General features: G+C 40.0%; 1 protein-coding gene across 1 annotated transcript in view; it reads right to left on the bottom strand.

The window, feature by feature from the left end:
* The window catches only part of PDE4B (phosphodiesterase 4B), a 193,464-nt gene extending 179,606 nt beyond the window's left edge, over positions 1–13,858 (bottom strand). The window contains exons 1-2 of the mRNA XM_075037313.1: positions 13,817–13,858; positions 11,172–11,407 (exon numbers count right to left, since the gene is read on the bottom strand). Coding sequence (XP_074893414.1) covers positions 11,172–11,407; positions 13,817–13,858 — 278 coding nt within the window. The remainder of the gene's footprint in view (positions 1–11,171; positions 11,408–13,816) is intronic.
* Positions 13,859–15,070: the final 1,212 nt, after the last annotated feature.

The raw sequence follows: 15,070 nt of genomic DNA, 5'->3' as shown, positions 1-15,070 counted from the left end.
CCTCCACACAGACAGGTAAAGCTCACTACATTTACTGTTCAACAGCATGGTTGTAACCACCAGTTTTGCCAAGGGCCTCGTGTTTTGGTGCTGGGAAACAATAGAAAACGCATTGTGCACAACTGTCAGAATTCACATACAGCTTTTTCTGTTACAGTTTAATTAAAGGAATAAATTCACAGCCAAAACCCTAGAGACCAGTGCACTGCCAGTGCCAATAAAAACAGGGTTAAAGAGAGGAGGTAGCTGTAGCCTGTCCAAATATAGAAGTAGTCTCATGTTTTTCTTAATGGAAAGAGAGTGTCCAACGACAGGTAACGAGCCTCCCAGAGCAGCAGTTGGGGTGAGAACCTGCAGAACATGACTGAGGCCGGCAGCAGAGGACAACGCTACATTCTTGGTCCTCTAATTCTTTCCAATGATGCTCTCAATGTTATCAGGGTCTCTGTTCAAAGGACCCAAGAAGGAATTGATACAAAAAATAACTTTAAAAAGACTCCAGAAGGACACAACATAGCTACTGAAAATACATAAGAGAAAGTCTAAAGGCATTTGACACCCACCAGTGCCAGATAGATACAGACCACAAGTAATTTATTGAGATTAGTCAGTACTTGGAGGAGTTGATATCCAGTTATCCTGGAGATGTTCTGGCAAACACAAACCAGGAAGAATCATCCAGGGACAGCTTTCCTACCTCCACACACAGAAGTCGTCACCAGCCACAAACACAAGCCATATCACACGAGGCTGCCTCCTCACACACAGACCCCGAGACACACAGTACAACTGCAATCACTGGAGACGAAGGGCAGGCTCCACTGGCCTGCCTTAGCATCTCTGTCTGGCACTAGCCACAACCACTGAAGACAACCGAACCCAAGGACGAAGGGTTTAACACTGTCAGAGTGAATAGGTTTATTCTGTCCTGACAACAGAAACACTCCTGTCTCAAGGGGGACTTGCAATCAGAGGAACCGCTCACAGCAGATCAGAGATAATTGACTGTTGTTAGTAAACTGATTTAGTAGCTTGCTTACAAGTATTTATAAATGTGATTTATAAGTGGACTTTGTTGAATTTTGGCTGGGAGACCACTGCTTGTCTGTGGAATTAAACTCCAAGCATTTAAGCTTCCCAGACACACAACATGTAGGGTGGGAGCTGCAGAAGCAGGTGGTCTGTTAAACAGGCATGGCACGATGCTGGAAAATAGAGTTCCATCCCAGCCCCAGAGCGACCTAAATACACTCATCTTTTCTGTTCCCTAATCCCTTCTCAAATACAATGTTAGACTCCATGGCTTACTCCTCTACTGCTTGACAGCAGTGTAAGACATGAGAGGCCATATGACAGCGTGCAGGCCACGTGGCATGGCAAAATTGGTATGCTGGCACCGGGATTCACGCTTTCTCTTGCACCGTATTCCAGAGCTCCAGCGATAGTTCAGGCATCGCTGAAAAACCATGTAGGCACATGCCACACACAGTGCTGGTCACCATGCTGCGGGGGCACGACTTTGCCTGCTGCCAGCAAGCAGGCATGGAAAGAAAGCTGGGAGGGACTGGAAAAGACAGCTCATTTTGATGTACATAACATTTACTTTTGTTCTGTTGTGGGTTTCAGAGGTACGCTCACCTTCACAGCAAAATTTAAAACAACGTCTTTGCTTGCACGACAGCACAGAACAGACCACCACCAGAACCATCACGGGTAGTACTGAACAAAAATTTACCTAATGCCACGGATCAGCTGAGAACCAGAAGGTAGTTCTCCAGGTAACAAAGCAAACTGGGTTTGATCTTTCCTTTCAGAAGTTATCATTACTCAGAAGTTTAAAGATAAAAGAAAGTTATGTCAAAGTCTTGTCTGGTTCAGCTTTTATATCAACTGTATTTCCATAATCTCCATTTATTTTATATTCTTGGGAAGATGAAGTTTGAACATAATATTTCAGAAGCTTCATTGTCTTTTGCTAATTAACAGTGACTCATTTCTTTCCATTCTAGATACATTTCAAGCTGTCTTATTTCATTCTGGATCAAGGTATATAATTATAATTGAATCATTAAAAGCCTTTTTCATGTGCCTACAGCTACCTCTGTTCTGAATGACTAGTATTTCCAGGCAAATCTTGCAGCACCAAACTTCAGGATCATCTTCAATAAAATTACTGGGCTTACCTTGCAATTCATACAAAAAGGGGATGCTATTATTTTGAGCACGTAAGCAGACTAAAATCCGACAAATCAAATAAATGCAAACTAAGAAAAAGATTATATTGCAATAAAAAAATATAAATTATGTACAAAAAGACATTTATAAAACAATGACATTTTTAATTCAAAAGCTATGATTAATCCAATATTATGTTTCGTCTTAAAATTCCTCTATACCAACTACACCACACATAAATCATAGTTATTCTATTTAGGCCTTCTAGAATACATAAAAATAAAAAAACATTCCAACTGAGAAGAAGATCCAAGAGCTTCAAAAACTGACAGCAACAGACAATGTCTAAATATAGTCAGTCAAAACACTTATCTGTGTATTTTTAGCTGAGAAAGTAACTTCAGTGATAACTCAGAGATAGCACAAATTATCTCTGCAGCAGTTTCTTTTTAGATAGGTTTGCATTTGTACTGACTATGTATAAAACAAGCAAGCAGAGACCCCTATATATTTGGGTTGCCCACCATTTTTTCCTATTATGAAGGATTCTTGCCATTTATTTTTATGAACAGATCTCCAGGATTTGTTGTGTAATGTCAGATGGGGACAGGGGTCCACCAGCAACCCCCCCACAACCCAGCGTTCTCGTAGCAGAGCCAGGGGAGCTGGCTAACTGTGAGTGCCGAGACAGCATCATGGTTTAAGTTTGTTTCTTTGACTGATCCCTCTACTCTACATAGTTCCTGGTCAGGAAGAATCACCATTCCTTCAAACAGGTCCGTGAGGATGGGATATTCTCTGGTGGGAACATCTTACTAAGGAAGAAAGTAGCAAAATTTTAGAGAAGGCATTTCTCTAAATTAGCTCACTATCTAAATTTCTTCCTCCACGTCTTTGTGAGGTGTTAGAATGAAGCTGGAGCGGGGGGCCAACAATGACAACAAATTCAAGGTATTTCCTCTTCCCATACTAGACAAGCAGTCCCTGCCTCCTACCTTGGTGAGCTGAAACAGATTTAAGCCTTAGTGAACTTTTTAATGCAATTTTTATGATCTAACTGTGGGCAACATAAGAACTATCTCACAACAGAACATTTTCAGCTTTCCAGAGACTATCTTGAGGGGTCCCCAGCATGCCCAGCCCCTAACAATTACAGTGTTCAGCATCAGAAATGAACGTACCAGATAATATTTCTACCTACTGAAGAACAAACAAAATCACTGAGCAGACAAAATCGTTTAGGACTGTTTCCAGATCTAATACTCTTCAATACTCTCTACATCTTTCATATTGTTAGGAAACTTAGGACAAATCATAGTTAAGTCTGATTTTCAAAACTAAGCTATCACATACACTTTCCAGAAACAGCACAGTGTAATTAAAAACTATTTTCCCCATAGAATATATGAGATGTTATGACGAATACAGTTGACCTCCTTTCTCAAGGTAAGTAAATGCCCCACAGAAATGCAGTACAGACTTTTGAAATACAGGAAGCATGTTCAGTCAGAAAAATTGATCCTGCTTTATTACAACAAAAACTGATGCAATTTAATAAACATTTTGGACCAGATGACATCCAGCAGTCCCTTCCAACTTCAACCATACTGTGATTTAAATAATTTTAAATCTAGGTATAAAAATCAAAAACATGTTTTTAAGGGTTTTTTTTCCTCCTAGGTTCTTAGTTTTCACATCATATGGGAAACCAGTTCATCTATTTTTTTTCTATTCCAAGCTTGCAGCATATTTCTTCAGTTCTTATCTAGTTGAATTTGAAATGATCTAAGAAATAAGACTTCAACCTATTTCACAGAGTATTATCCCACTGTCTGCAACAACGTTTAAAAAAACAAAACAAAAAAGCCCCACGCTTCTCCAAAACAGCATTACTCCCTCTGAACTTCTGGTTTTCCTTCCACTGTTCCTACTTAAGCTTCCTATTACCCTAAATATTTCCTTTCATTCCATGGGATTTACAGATTTCAAATATGTAAAGGAGTGACTGGGCATATTACCTTCTGCTTAGTTTACTAGCCTGACTACAGTTTTATTATCCTTTTTAATCCTTCGTGCAAATCACCATCCTCCTTTTTCATTCTAACTTTCCATATCTATCCCTCAATTAATTACCACCAGCCTAGCAGCTTCACAGTGGCTACAAGCTGGCCCTAGCTGAAGTCAGCATTTCTGCTGACGGTTTGGTCTCAGACTCAGTGGCCTAAAATTGTACTGATTTTTATTTTGTTTTGTTTTTAATGTTGCATCTAATTTGCTTGCCCACGATCACCATCTGGAGAACAACGTGCAGTACTACAAGCATAGATTTGACACTACATACACGCGCCAGCCCTCGCCGTGCACGCGCGTTTCAGAATGCAGTAATGCAATCACACACCCTTCTTTGCACACCCCAACTTCAGGAAGATTTTCAGATGGACATGATTCTGACCACCAACCTGCACAATAAAATTCTTTCAGAAGCAAGCAAGCAAGCTATAGACCTGGTCACTGACAAATGACTAGCAATAACATAGCAAGCTCACAAACACACAAAACACTACAGTTTGCTGACTAATTATGAATGCTGTAAAAAATAATCTTAAAAAGCAAAGACAGACTCATGGTTATTTTTTTTAGTAAGCGGCAAGAATGTGACTCAAATAGCAACCAACTCTGTTAGCAGACAACTTCCTTCAAACCTAGTGAGCTCTCACTTTGCTCCCGCAGAAGAGTGAGGTAGCTTTTGCATTGGACAATTAGCAACGCACATATTTCAATACAGCATTTAATACCAGTCTAAATGTTTAACAGAATCTCTATGCCCTGAAAAAGTGCACTCCTTACTATATTGAATATTAACCATATCAACTCTTAAGAGAATTCTTAAGGCCTTTATTTCCTTACACTTTGGGACTCATCATAGAACTTATTTTTGTTTCAACATAGAAACTTGATGCAAAACTGTCAAAATGACTCCATAGACCTGAGTCAAATGTGTCAAAATAGTGTAAACCAGAAGCTAGCTGTCAAACCTAACCCAGGAGCTGCTAAGTATCAAAAAATAGGGTGAGAGAAGTATTTGAGGTGCTGTAAGAGTAGTTACAAATATATTCTTCATACCCTCATTCTTCCCTCTTGCCTGGATTTATTATCACAAAGCTTTAGTTATAAAATATGGACCAGGATTGTGGAAAACATTTTAACAGCTTTTATGAAAATACAGACAAAATTTGTGCAAAGGAAACTTATAAGACTTCTACATTCAGATTGCCACTTGAAGATTTATATCTTGTATACCTCTTCCCTTGCATGATTCATGAAAGCTATTTTATATGTGTACTGCCTTGCTATTTTCACACAAAATATTATTACATTGCAGCTGACTTGGAATTATTGCTTTGGAGTCAGCCTGCCCATTTTTTCTTTGCTGGTTACAGATCTTGTCAGATCAGCACCGGTCTCAAGAAAACAGATTTCTAATTAAAAAAATGGGGAAAAAAACCACGACAAAAAAAAAAACAAAAAACAAAAAAAACCCAACCTCAGAAGCAGCTTTATTTTTTAGGTTCCCATGTATCTTAAGTTAAAATATTTTTGTAAGTCATGGCTCAGTCTCTCATAGTTCTTACTTTCGTATTAGCACTGGAAGTTAAATTTAAGGTGATTTCTGAAATAAAATGTAGCAGAAATACTACTTACAGAAGGAATAGGTTTATTTTCCTCTACCCCTCCCAAATAATATGTTCTGTATTTGAATTCTGTTACTTTTTTCTTCAAACCACAGTTACTGCAATCCCAGGAACAGCAAAATTTCCACAATCAGTGCATTCTTAGGACATAGTCTGTAGTACAGTGCTGATGTTGCAGGTTGAATTTTGTACCATTTCAGTGATGATAGCACCAATTTTCACCTAACCGATAAGGAACAATATTTTTAAAAGAAAGCAAAGTACTGAAGCTGTTGTAATATAATCTGACTATATTCTCCATTGATAGGTAAGGTTTAGCAAAGAGCTTGGTAACATACAGAGCTGTGCAAGATGCATGGGTAGTAGTGGGAAGCATTGTGTTTCACAGATGCGGCATCTCCTAAATTGCTCCAGGAAGAACCACAGATATATTATTACACATAAACTCTCTTCCAGGTTCTCAGTTTAGAAATCTGATTTGATAACAGAAATATTTGCCATTTGGCATTCTGCTCAATACAGAGCACAAACAGTGAAATGCTTTGGAGCAATGGAGATCAGAGTAAGCCTAAATAAACCATCCGGAAGAAAGCAAAACAGTATTCCAACACAAGAACAATAAGATGATAAATAATGAGCCTATAGTGGAGATTTTGTGCTAACAGGAAATGGAAGAACTGGAAGAATGGCTCAGCAGAATGCACACCCCAAGTACACACAATGAGAGTTTCCCCATGGATTTAATCAAGTTAACAGGAGAAAACAGAAATATCCCCAACAGAGGCAGAGCTTTTGCACCTTACAGTTCAGAGCAATCCTCTGGGATCGGGTTCTGATTTATCCCTGCCTCTCCAGAAACTTTGTTATTGTTTTTCTGGTTAAGATGATAAATTTCTACAAAGACTACAATGGCTTGCACAAATAGGAAACAAAACCCCAAACTGAAGTGACTTCTTCGTTCAGTATGAAATGCCCACGGAAAGCCTCACTTCCACCCTACCTGCCCTAGTAAAAGAGACAGTGTCCCTTATAGAAGTTTTGTATGTGTTTCTGAACATACACTAAATATAACAGTGTAATGAGGCACCTGTATATCAGCATGAAAAGTCAACTGTCATCATGAAATTGCTAGGAAGCTCTTTAACAATCTTACAGTCATTACAAAAAAGATGATAAACTACTATGCACACCAGACAAATGAAATAAAGGCATTATTTCTAGGAATCACGTTTCATATCATAATAATGAGGTGTTTCACATCTGCCTTTGGGGTTTCATATGGACAGAAATAGATTACGGAAAGCTTGGGTAAACCTACATGCTTCTGAATGAGTCCTATTGATCTCTTGTAGAAAGCATCTCCCAGCTACAACTCTATGGACCCTCAGGAAAAAAACACCATACCAAGTGAATGTTAAACAATTTATATTGGACACATAATGATTTACCTTACAGAAAACCTAAATCTGGACCTTACATTACTTATGCATTTTAGTTGTGTGGACCCCAAATGATGATTTAAATCTCAGTGAAGAGTTTCCTTTTGCATGATTCGCTAACTCCGCTGCCTTAACAGTACCAATGAACTTGATCTTGTACAAGCTGTAGCAAGACTGTCTACCTTTGGGAACATAAACAAAGGTCAGGAAACCTCTGCATCCTGAAGCTAAACCCAGGGAATAAATCTACCGAACAATTTCCATAGCCCAGAGACAGGGGCCTAAAGTAATGCAACCTGAATATTCAGTGCTGCATTAATGGGGTAGATTTGCGGACTAACAAAGATACATGCCACACTTCCAAGGAACAGCACGCCGCCATTAGCTTCCACTGAAACGCTAAGAAACACAAGACAACTGGACAGAAGACAAATCAAGAGAGATTCTGACCAGACATACGGAGACTTTTTTCTGAGTTGAGGACAGTCATGCAGCAGAATGGGTTGCCCAAAGAGGATGTGAAGTCTCCACCCTTGGAGGTTTTGAAGGTCAGACTAGATAAAGCCCCCTGAACAACCTGGTCTGACCTCACAGCTGACCTCACTTTGAGCAAAGGTCCCTTCCAGCCTGAATTATCCTATAAGCCTATGGAACTATGGAACTAAGAGTGGAATACTCTTTTCACAAGGAATATCCTCTTTCCCATTCCAGTCTGAGATTTACAATGTTTAATGACATTAGACTCCCTACATGTAAAGGCTTTTTTCCCTGCCCCGATAGCTTAAAACATGTTAATTTTCTGCCTGTGGCTTCAGCATTTTTATTAAAGCTCCAAGGAAAAAGACCCATAAAGAGAGGTGAAAAAACCCACCAGATTTATAAATGGTCTTACTGGTCAGGCCAGTAGTACATCTAGCCCATGATCTTGTCTCCCACAAGATATTAAAAGCACAGAACAGAAAGGAAGAGGAAGCAAACATGTATGATACAAATACAGCCCAAATACAGGCTGGGCGAAGAGTGGATTGAGAGCAGCCCTGAGGAGAAGGACTTGGGGGTGTTGGTTGACAAGAAGCTCCACATGACCGGCAATGTGTGCCTGCAGCCCAGAAAGCCAACCGTATCCTGCGCTGCATCAAAAGAAGCGTGACCAGCAGCAGGTCGAGGGAGGGGATTCCCCCCCTCTACTCCACTCTCGTGAGACCCCACCTGCAGTCCTGCGTTCAGCTCTGGGGGTCCCAACATCAGAAGGACATGGACCTGCTCGAGCAAGTCCACAGGAGGGCCACGAAGATGATCAGAGGGCTGGAGCACCTCTCCTATGAGGACAGGCTGAGAGAGTTGGGCTTGTTCAGCCTGGAGAAGAGAAGGCTCTGGGGAGACCTCAGAGCAGCCTGCCAGTACCTAAAGGGGGCCTACAAGAAAGCTGGAGAGGGACTTTTTACAAGGGTATGTAGTGACAGGACAAGGGTAGCAGTTTTAAACTGAAAGACGGTAGATTTAGATTAGATGTAAGGAAAAAATTCTTCACTGTGAAGGTGGTGAGGCACTGGAACAGGTTGCCCAGAGAGGCTGTGGATGCCCCATCCCTGGGAGTGTTCAAGGCCAGGTTGGATGGGGCTTTGAGCGACCTCGTCTAGTGGAAGGTGTCCCTGCCCATGGCAGGGGGGTTGGAACGAGATGATCTTTTAAGGTCCTTTCCAACCCAAACCATCCTATGATTCTATCCTATACCCAGGATCTTGCTCCAGAGTAGTAATATCGTTTTGCAGCTACAATTCTTTCTTGCTTAGATATATCACTTTGTATTTAGCTACACTGAAATTTTCCTATCACTTTATTGCCCACTCACTGAGTCTCTTAATGCTCATATCATTTCAAAGCTGTTTCAACAGAATGGCACATACTGGGCTTATACAAATATAACCTGCATCTGGGGTATATTTCATGCAGAACTGAATCACAATATAGAAGCCCAAACAGCTTGGGAACCAGATCCCGCTTGCACGGCCCCTACACAAAAAAATCCGGATCATGACTGTGCTCCCTGAGACCATGGTCAGGCCTCGAGTCACTGGAGATTGTGTAGGTAAGGAACTGCCTGGCATGGGGTAGAGAACACTGCTAAACTAGTCAAAAGCCCTTGATGACTAGAACTTAAACAGAAAATGGGAAAGATTAGACCAATTTCCTGCCCAGCTGTAAGAGCAGTCAATTTAACTGGTGCCCAAGTCAGAAAGGTGAGGGGGTGCAAAGATGCCTACGTAACCATGTGTTGGAACAGCACTCTGCATCACAGTCACACTAACCAGCAACACCAAACTCGCTATACGGCTATAAACAGGTATGATAGATTCAAGCAAAACAGAGAAGTCAGAAGCTATCTGCTCACTTACAAGAGATTAACAGCAGTAAAGAAATAGCAGTAACCTGAGTACCACTTACAAGTGTTTTCTCTTTGACTGGCATACCCTTCAAGAAAAATACATGTTGTGTGACACAATACGCATATTGATTCTGCTGTAATGGAAATGAGGAGCAGCAATGCCCTCTTGTGTTCCAAGGGAAACTAATGATAAATCCATTGCAATTCCTTGCATTTTCCTAAATCGTGTATGAAGGTGTAGTCATAGAGCAGAACTAAGTCATTCTTAAAAGCACATCTTATGAGTAGGCACTCAATTGTCTGGCAGTCAAGATAATAAATTGCTGCAGATACACAACAGGCAACACTCATAAAATGCTCATAAAGGTAAACCAACCCTTTTATTGTCAAAATTCACAACCCATCTGAAATTAGATAACTCATTTTGTTAAATTTATCCACAGCAATTAAATGCAAAAAATTGAACAAAAGCTCCTGCTAATTCTTCCTTGATTTCTGTATCTATTCAAGTGCATAGCTTAAAAAAACCTATTTTCAGTAGCAAAACTTTTTAAAGGACTCTAACAAATGAATTTAGGATGTCCTCTCTAATTGTTCAAATGCAAACTGAAATGCCAGCTTTGAAGAGTGCTGAGCTTAACAGAAGCTAAAACCAGATTCAGACTTGGAAATAATGATGTGAACATGTCTTGCAGCCAGCGAATGAAATTGAGAATAGAGTATTTAAAAAACTAGAATCAAAAGCACACTTGAAATCTGAAGTTTAAAGTACAGGTTTTAAGGTTACATTGCAATGACATTTCAAGATTCATACGGCAAGCTGGGCATCTAACCTTATTTTGCCATTAAAATCTACCATTGCAATTCCAACGCATGAACACTCTGGGCTTTGTCTTCCTCTCCTCCCCCTACATGAACTTCCATGTTTGGCACTTAACATTCAGTTTCTGTTTTGGAACTCACTTCTTGGCAATCCCCTTTTAATCAGCTCTCTGACAGTTTCTTTGGGACTTTTCTTGAGCTTAACATCAGATTCAAATGCTTTTCCAAGCCTTTCTGCTAACACTTGGACAGGAAACAGCCAGAGAACTAAACCCTTTTTCCTCAATCTGCTGTAGAAGAGTCTACCATCATCCTGAACTCTTCTGTGGGTGGAAAGCTAGTAACACAAATCCTCTGGCCAAGATCAGAATTTACAACAAAATTTTCATGAAGATGCACAAAAAAAGTGAACAGAAGAGGTTTTAACAGAAGTAGAATTTCAAAAAAAGACAATTACTTTGTAAATTTATACCCATGATACACCAACTGATAGACATCAACAATATTAATACATACAAGATGATTATCTAGTGCCTTTCAAAACAAGAAAAAAAAAAAAAAAGAAAAGAAAAAACCACAACCCCAAACCAGAAAACAAAACAAAACAAACTAAAAACCCCAACTGTGTAAGATTCATAACAAAGGGAAATAACCTACCAGTCTTGGTAAGTGGTGATTGCAATACTTGGAGGTGTCAACAAAGGCAGAGTTGTTGGTCTACAGACAATGTCTCTGTCGGGTGTCCTTGCTTTTTCTGTTTGTCTTTGGGATAGTGGTGGTAACTGCAAATTACCAGAACAACATCTTCTTCCTCTCCAGAGGTCTATGCCCAAAGCATGGCTGGAAGTACTATAGGACTTACTCAGCCCACACTCCAGGTAATCCAGAGCATTCTGCAAAGACAGAAAAGCCACTGCAAACAAAGTTCTGCAAACAAACATTTTCCTACATGAGGATAAAACACATTCAATTTTTGTTCTACAGCCATAGCTACTCACAAAAGATAACTGTATGATGAAATCTTAGGAGAGTCTGACTGCGCTGCACTGTTATTTTATCAAGTTATGAATGAACTTGAAAATTCACTCATAACTTGTCGAAGCTAAGTTCAACAGCTAATTCTAATCTAATTGAACACTTCAATAATCCAGGTCACCTTGGCGATATGTTAAACTTTTGATATTTTAAACTTTTTCAGAGAACATTCTACTCAACATCCATCTAAAGTATCATTTCTCTGCACAGCACAACCACATTGGTTTGCCACTTTTTTTGAGGAATCACCAGTCAGAGAAAGGTGCCAAGAATACTGGACTTAGGCACATCCTGAATCATCCAAAAGCTATTCAGTGAGAGGAACTCCTGACTAGGCTACCCTACCCTATGTCTGGCATTGCTAGTAGTAGTCGTCTCAAAAAAAGGTTTTGATCAGCTCAAGCAGTTTTTCCTCTTCTAGTTTCTAGCAATTTTTACTTAAAAACATCACCATGATTGCAGAACTGGCTGTCAAGTCTTCTGAAACCCAAGCCAGAAGTTCTCTCACAGCAGAATAGCACTGCCAGAGGATTGTCAGTTTTGGTCTTACTCAGAGAATTTAGCTAGTCAAATATAGTTGCCCAATATCAATGAGAATACTTCTGTATTGCATGTGATGAGCTACCAGTAGAAGCTGGAAGATTATTATAATCAGTATATATATAATCTATGGCAACCGCTCTACATTTTTCCTCTTCTTCTACCTGCTCCTGAATTTTGATCTCCGGCCTGCTCTCTCCACCCTTCGCAGACCTTTCCAAGCCCACCTTACAGCCTCCCCAAATCCCTTGGTTCACTTTCCCCTCCAAACTGCTACCGCTGCAGTCTCCCAGCCAGCACTGAGTGACTTAAAAAAAAGAGTGGTTTGATTTTCCATAATCAGTTATTAGGTCCTTCATGAACAAATGCAAGTAGCATGAGTCCTCCATTGCCTCATAGTTTCTAATGGAAAATATGTTCTCCATTGTCATGAGACTATTAAAGTAGTCAACTCTGTGGTACTTCCTACTCTCTTACCTCAGCAAGAAATCTCAACATGGGAAGGAAAAGCAAAACTGGTGAAAGGCAGGCATACTACCAGTTTCCTTAACTTTGCCTACTTGCTTGCCCATCCTACAACCATGAGAAGCATCCAGACAAGAAACAACATGGCCCACAGCTACTTTACTCCTTGTATGTAGCCTGAAGTGCTATGAGGCATGCTGGTGCAGATTCATGAAGTTATTAAGGCATCAAAATCATAAAGACCTAGCTGGAAGCATAAAATGTTTGGCATGCTGTGTTTCCAAAAATATGCTAGGAGATCTTCAGTGATCCAAACCCTACTCTTTCACAGCAAAAAAATCAGGTCAAAAATACTCCTAGGAATCCCAGAAAGGAAAGCCTGCCTTCTATATGAGGATCTGACTTAACCTGCCTTTATTAATAATCTTTGTAAGACTGTTTAATTTTTTGTGTTATTATTTAAGAAATGTACAGCAGAGTATTCTAGCTTCCCATTAGATTTCAGATGTCTGCTTTCATTAAAATCAGCAAGAACTGAGTGGACCCAGCATCAAGCTCAGGCAAACTGACTATGAAGCAGCGCAACATGTGGTCCAAGAGTGTAAAAGAAACACTTATTGAAGGAGTGTTATAGGATACACTAACTATTAGGTTCCACTCCTCCACTGTATTTTCATATACATTCCATGCGGTTTTCCATCTTTGGCGAGCCTCAGCTGTGACAAACAAGACAATTAAGGCTGCAGTTATCATGCCATCACTACAAACTGATACATTTCTCCAGGGAATGAGAACTGGATTTTAATTAATAGGGGATTCTAATGATGATTAGCAAGTCTGGTAATGGAATAACACATGCATCATCACATTAGGTGTTCAGCAACAACAGTGGGAGAGATGCTGAAACACTTGTAAGTAGACAAGTACAGCACATGCACCAAGATGGGATCCAGAACAGAGCTTCCATAAGGTATGCAAATGTTCCCTGCCGCCTGCCAGCACTACACTGACCAAGACCAGTAAAGGGTATGCTCTGCTTAAGTCTCCTCTAAACTTCTCACAGTATGGGCGTTGGTTTGTTTGTTTTTCAATGTGCCAGGCTTATTTTCTGCTTATTATATGAGCTGCAAGCAACTGTAAGGAAATCAATGAGTAACCGAAGCAAAACCAGCTGATACTTACAAAAGAAGACAAAACTAACTTTTTATCTCATTTTCTTAAAGTTCTGGGGAAAATAAAACATGCCTTTAGAAGAAACTTACCTCATCTGCAGTTACTGTCATGACACTTCTGCTTTTCTTCATTATTGAGATTAAAGCGCACCCCGTTATAAAAAATTCTTATTGTTAAATCCAATTTCTTCAGATGGGCAACCTGAAAGAAAAAAATTGTATTTTTCAATAACAAACTGTTTTTGATAAGAAACTATGGAGCTAACTGCTAACATCCCAGCTGACTGATAACTTGCTGCCCATTTTCATAGAACACTTGGCAGCATGTTATGCAACTGTAGCTCTCTATTAGTGAAAGGACAATTAAATATTTAGTAAAATCATGTTAAAAGTAACCAGTATTCACAAGGCTCTGCAATCTAAGTAAGCCTTGAAACATGTCTAGTAATATGGGATCAAAGCTAACAAGTTGTACTTGCAGAGAGTTTTGTTTAAATGAGCCCTATTCAGAGGTACAGTATAGAAGGTCTCCAAGAATGGCTTGAGCTGGGTCTCACAGAAAAGGAATTGCATTTGTATGCAATTCTAAGATTTAATCATAACTCACAAACATTATTTATTATTACACTGGCACGCACACACCACTTCAGCCACTAAATTACAGCCTTCTTTAGAGGGTGACACTGCAGCCACTTTGAACTATGCAAGCGTGCTAAGGGGAATGAAACACAGCCAAGCAGCTGAACCAGCAGGAGAAACCAGCACAAACAAACCCCCTTGGAGTGTTCCCAGGTCCCCTACTCTTTCTTGCTGTGGATTTAGTGCTCATAAAAAAAAAAAAAACACTACATTCATGATTATATAGAGAGAACACTGAGGGTTGTGGGGTTTTTCTTTTCTTTCCCCAAAGAACAGGTAGAGCTGGAGCACCACTTTTGTGTGCTGACAAATTTTCTCCCCTGCTTGGAAGGATTATCTTTGAGGTAGAAGACTGCTGAAGGGCCACTGTTCATAAACTTTGCTGCTGAAGCCACCACAAAAAACTGTGCAACAGTTTCAGGTTTGGTGATGTTAGACTTCTAACATGTTTTTAACTCTGAGAAAGCAGGGATTTTTAACTGTATTCAGACCACCTGTTCACACAGTGCAAGTTTGGGACAGCAATAAGCAATTCAGACTGCCTGCAAAAAAGGGCTGCCGGACCCCGGCCATCTACCCAGCTGATGAGGAGCAGATACAGCATCAAAATTAGGCACCAAATTCTCTTCCCTGCCACTACCAGTAGTTGGGGTCCCAGAAAGCAGGCAGCCTGCACCACTCACTTTTATTGTGAGGTTCAAAGCC

This window comes from Buteo buteo, chromosome 10, assembly GCF_964188355.1.
Source record: "Buteo buteo chromosome 10, bButBut1.hap1.1, whole genome shotgun sequence".
NCBI lineage: Eukaryota > Metazoa > Chordata > Aves > Accipitriformes > Accipitridae > Buteo > Buteo buteo.
Note: the sequence above shows the minus strand (reverse complement) of the source record. Positions and strands in the feature narration are given on the sequence as shown.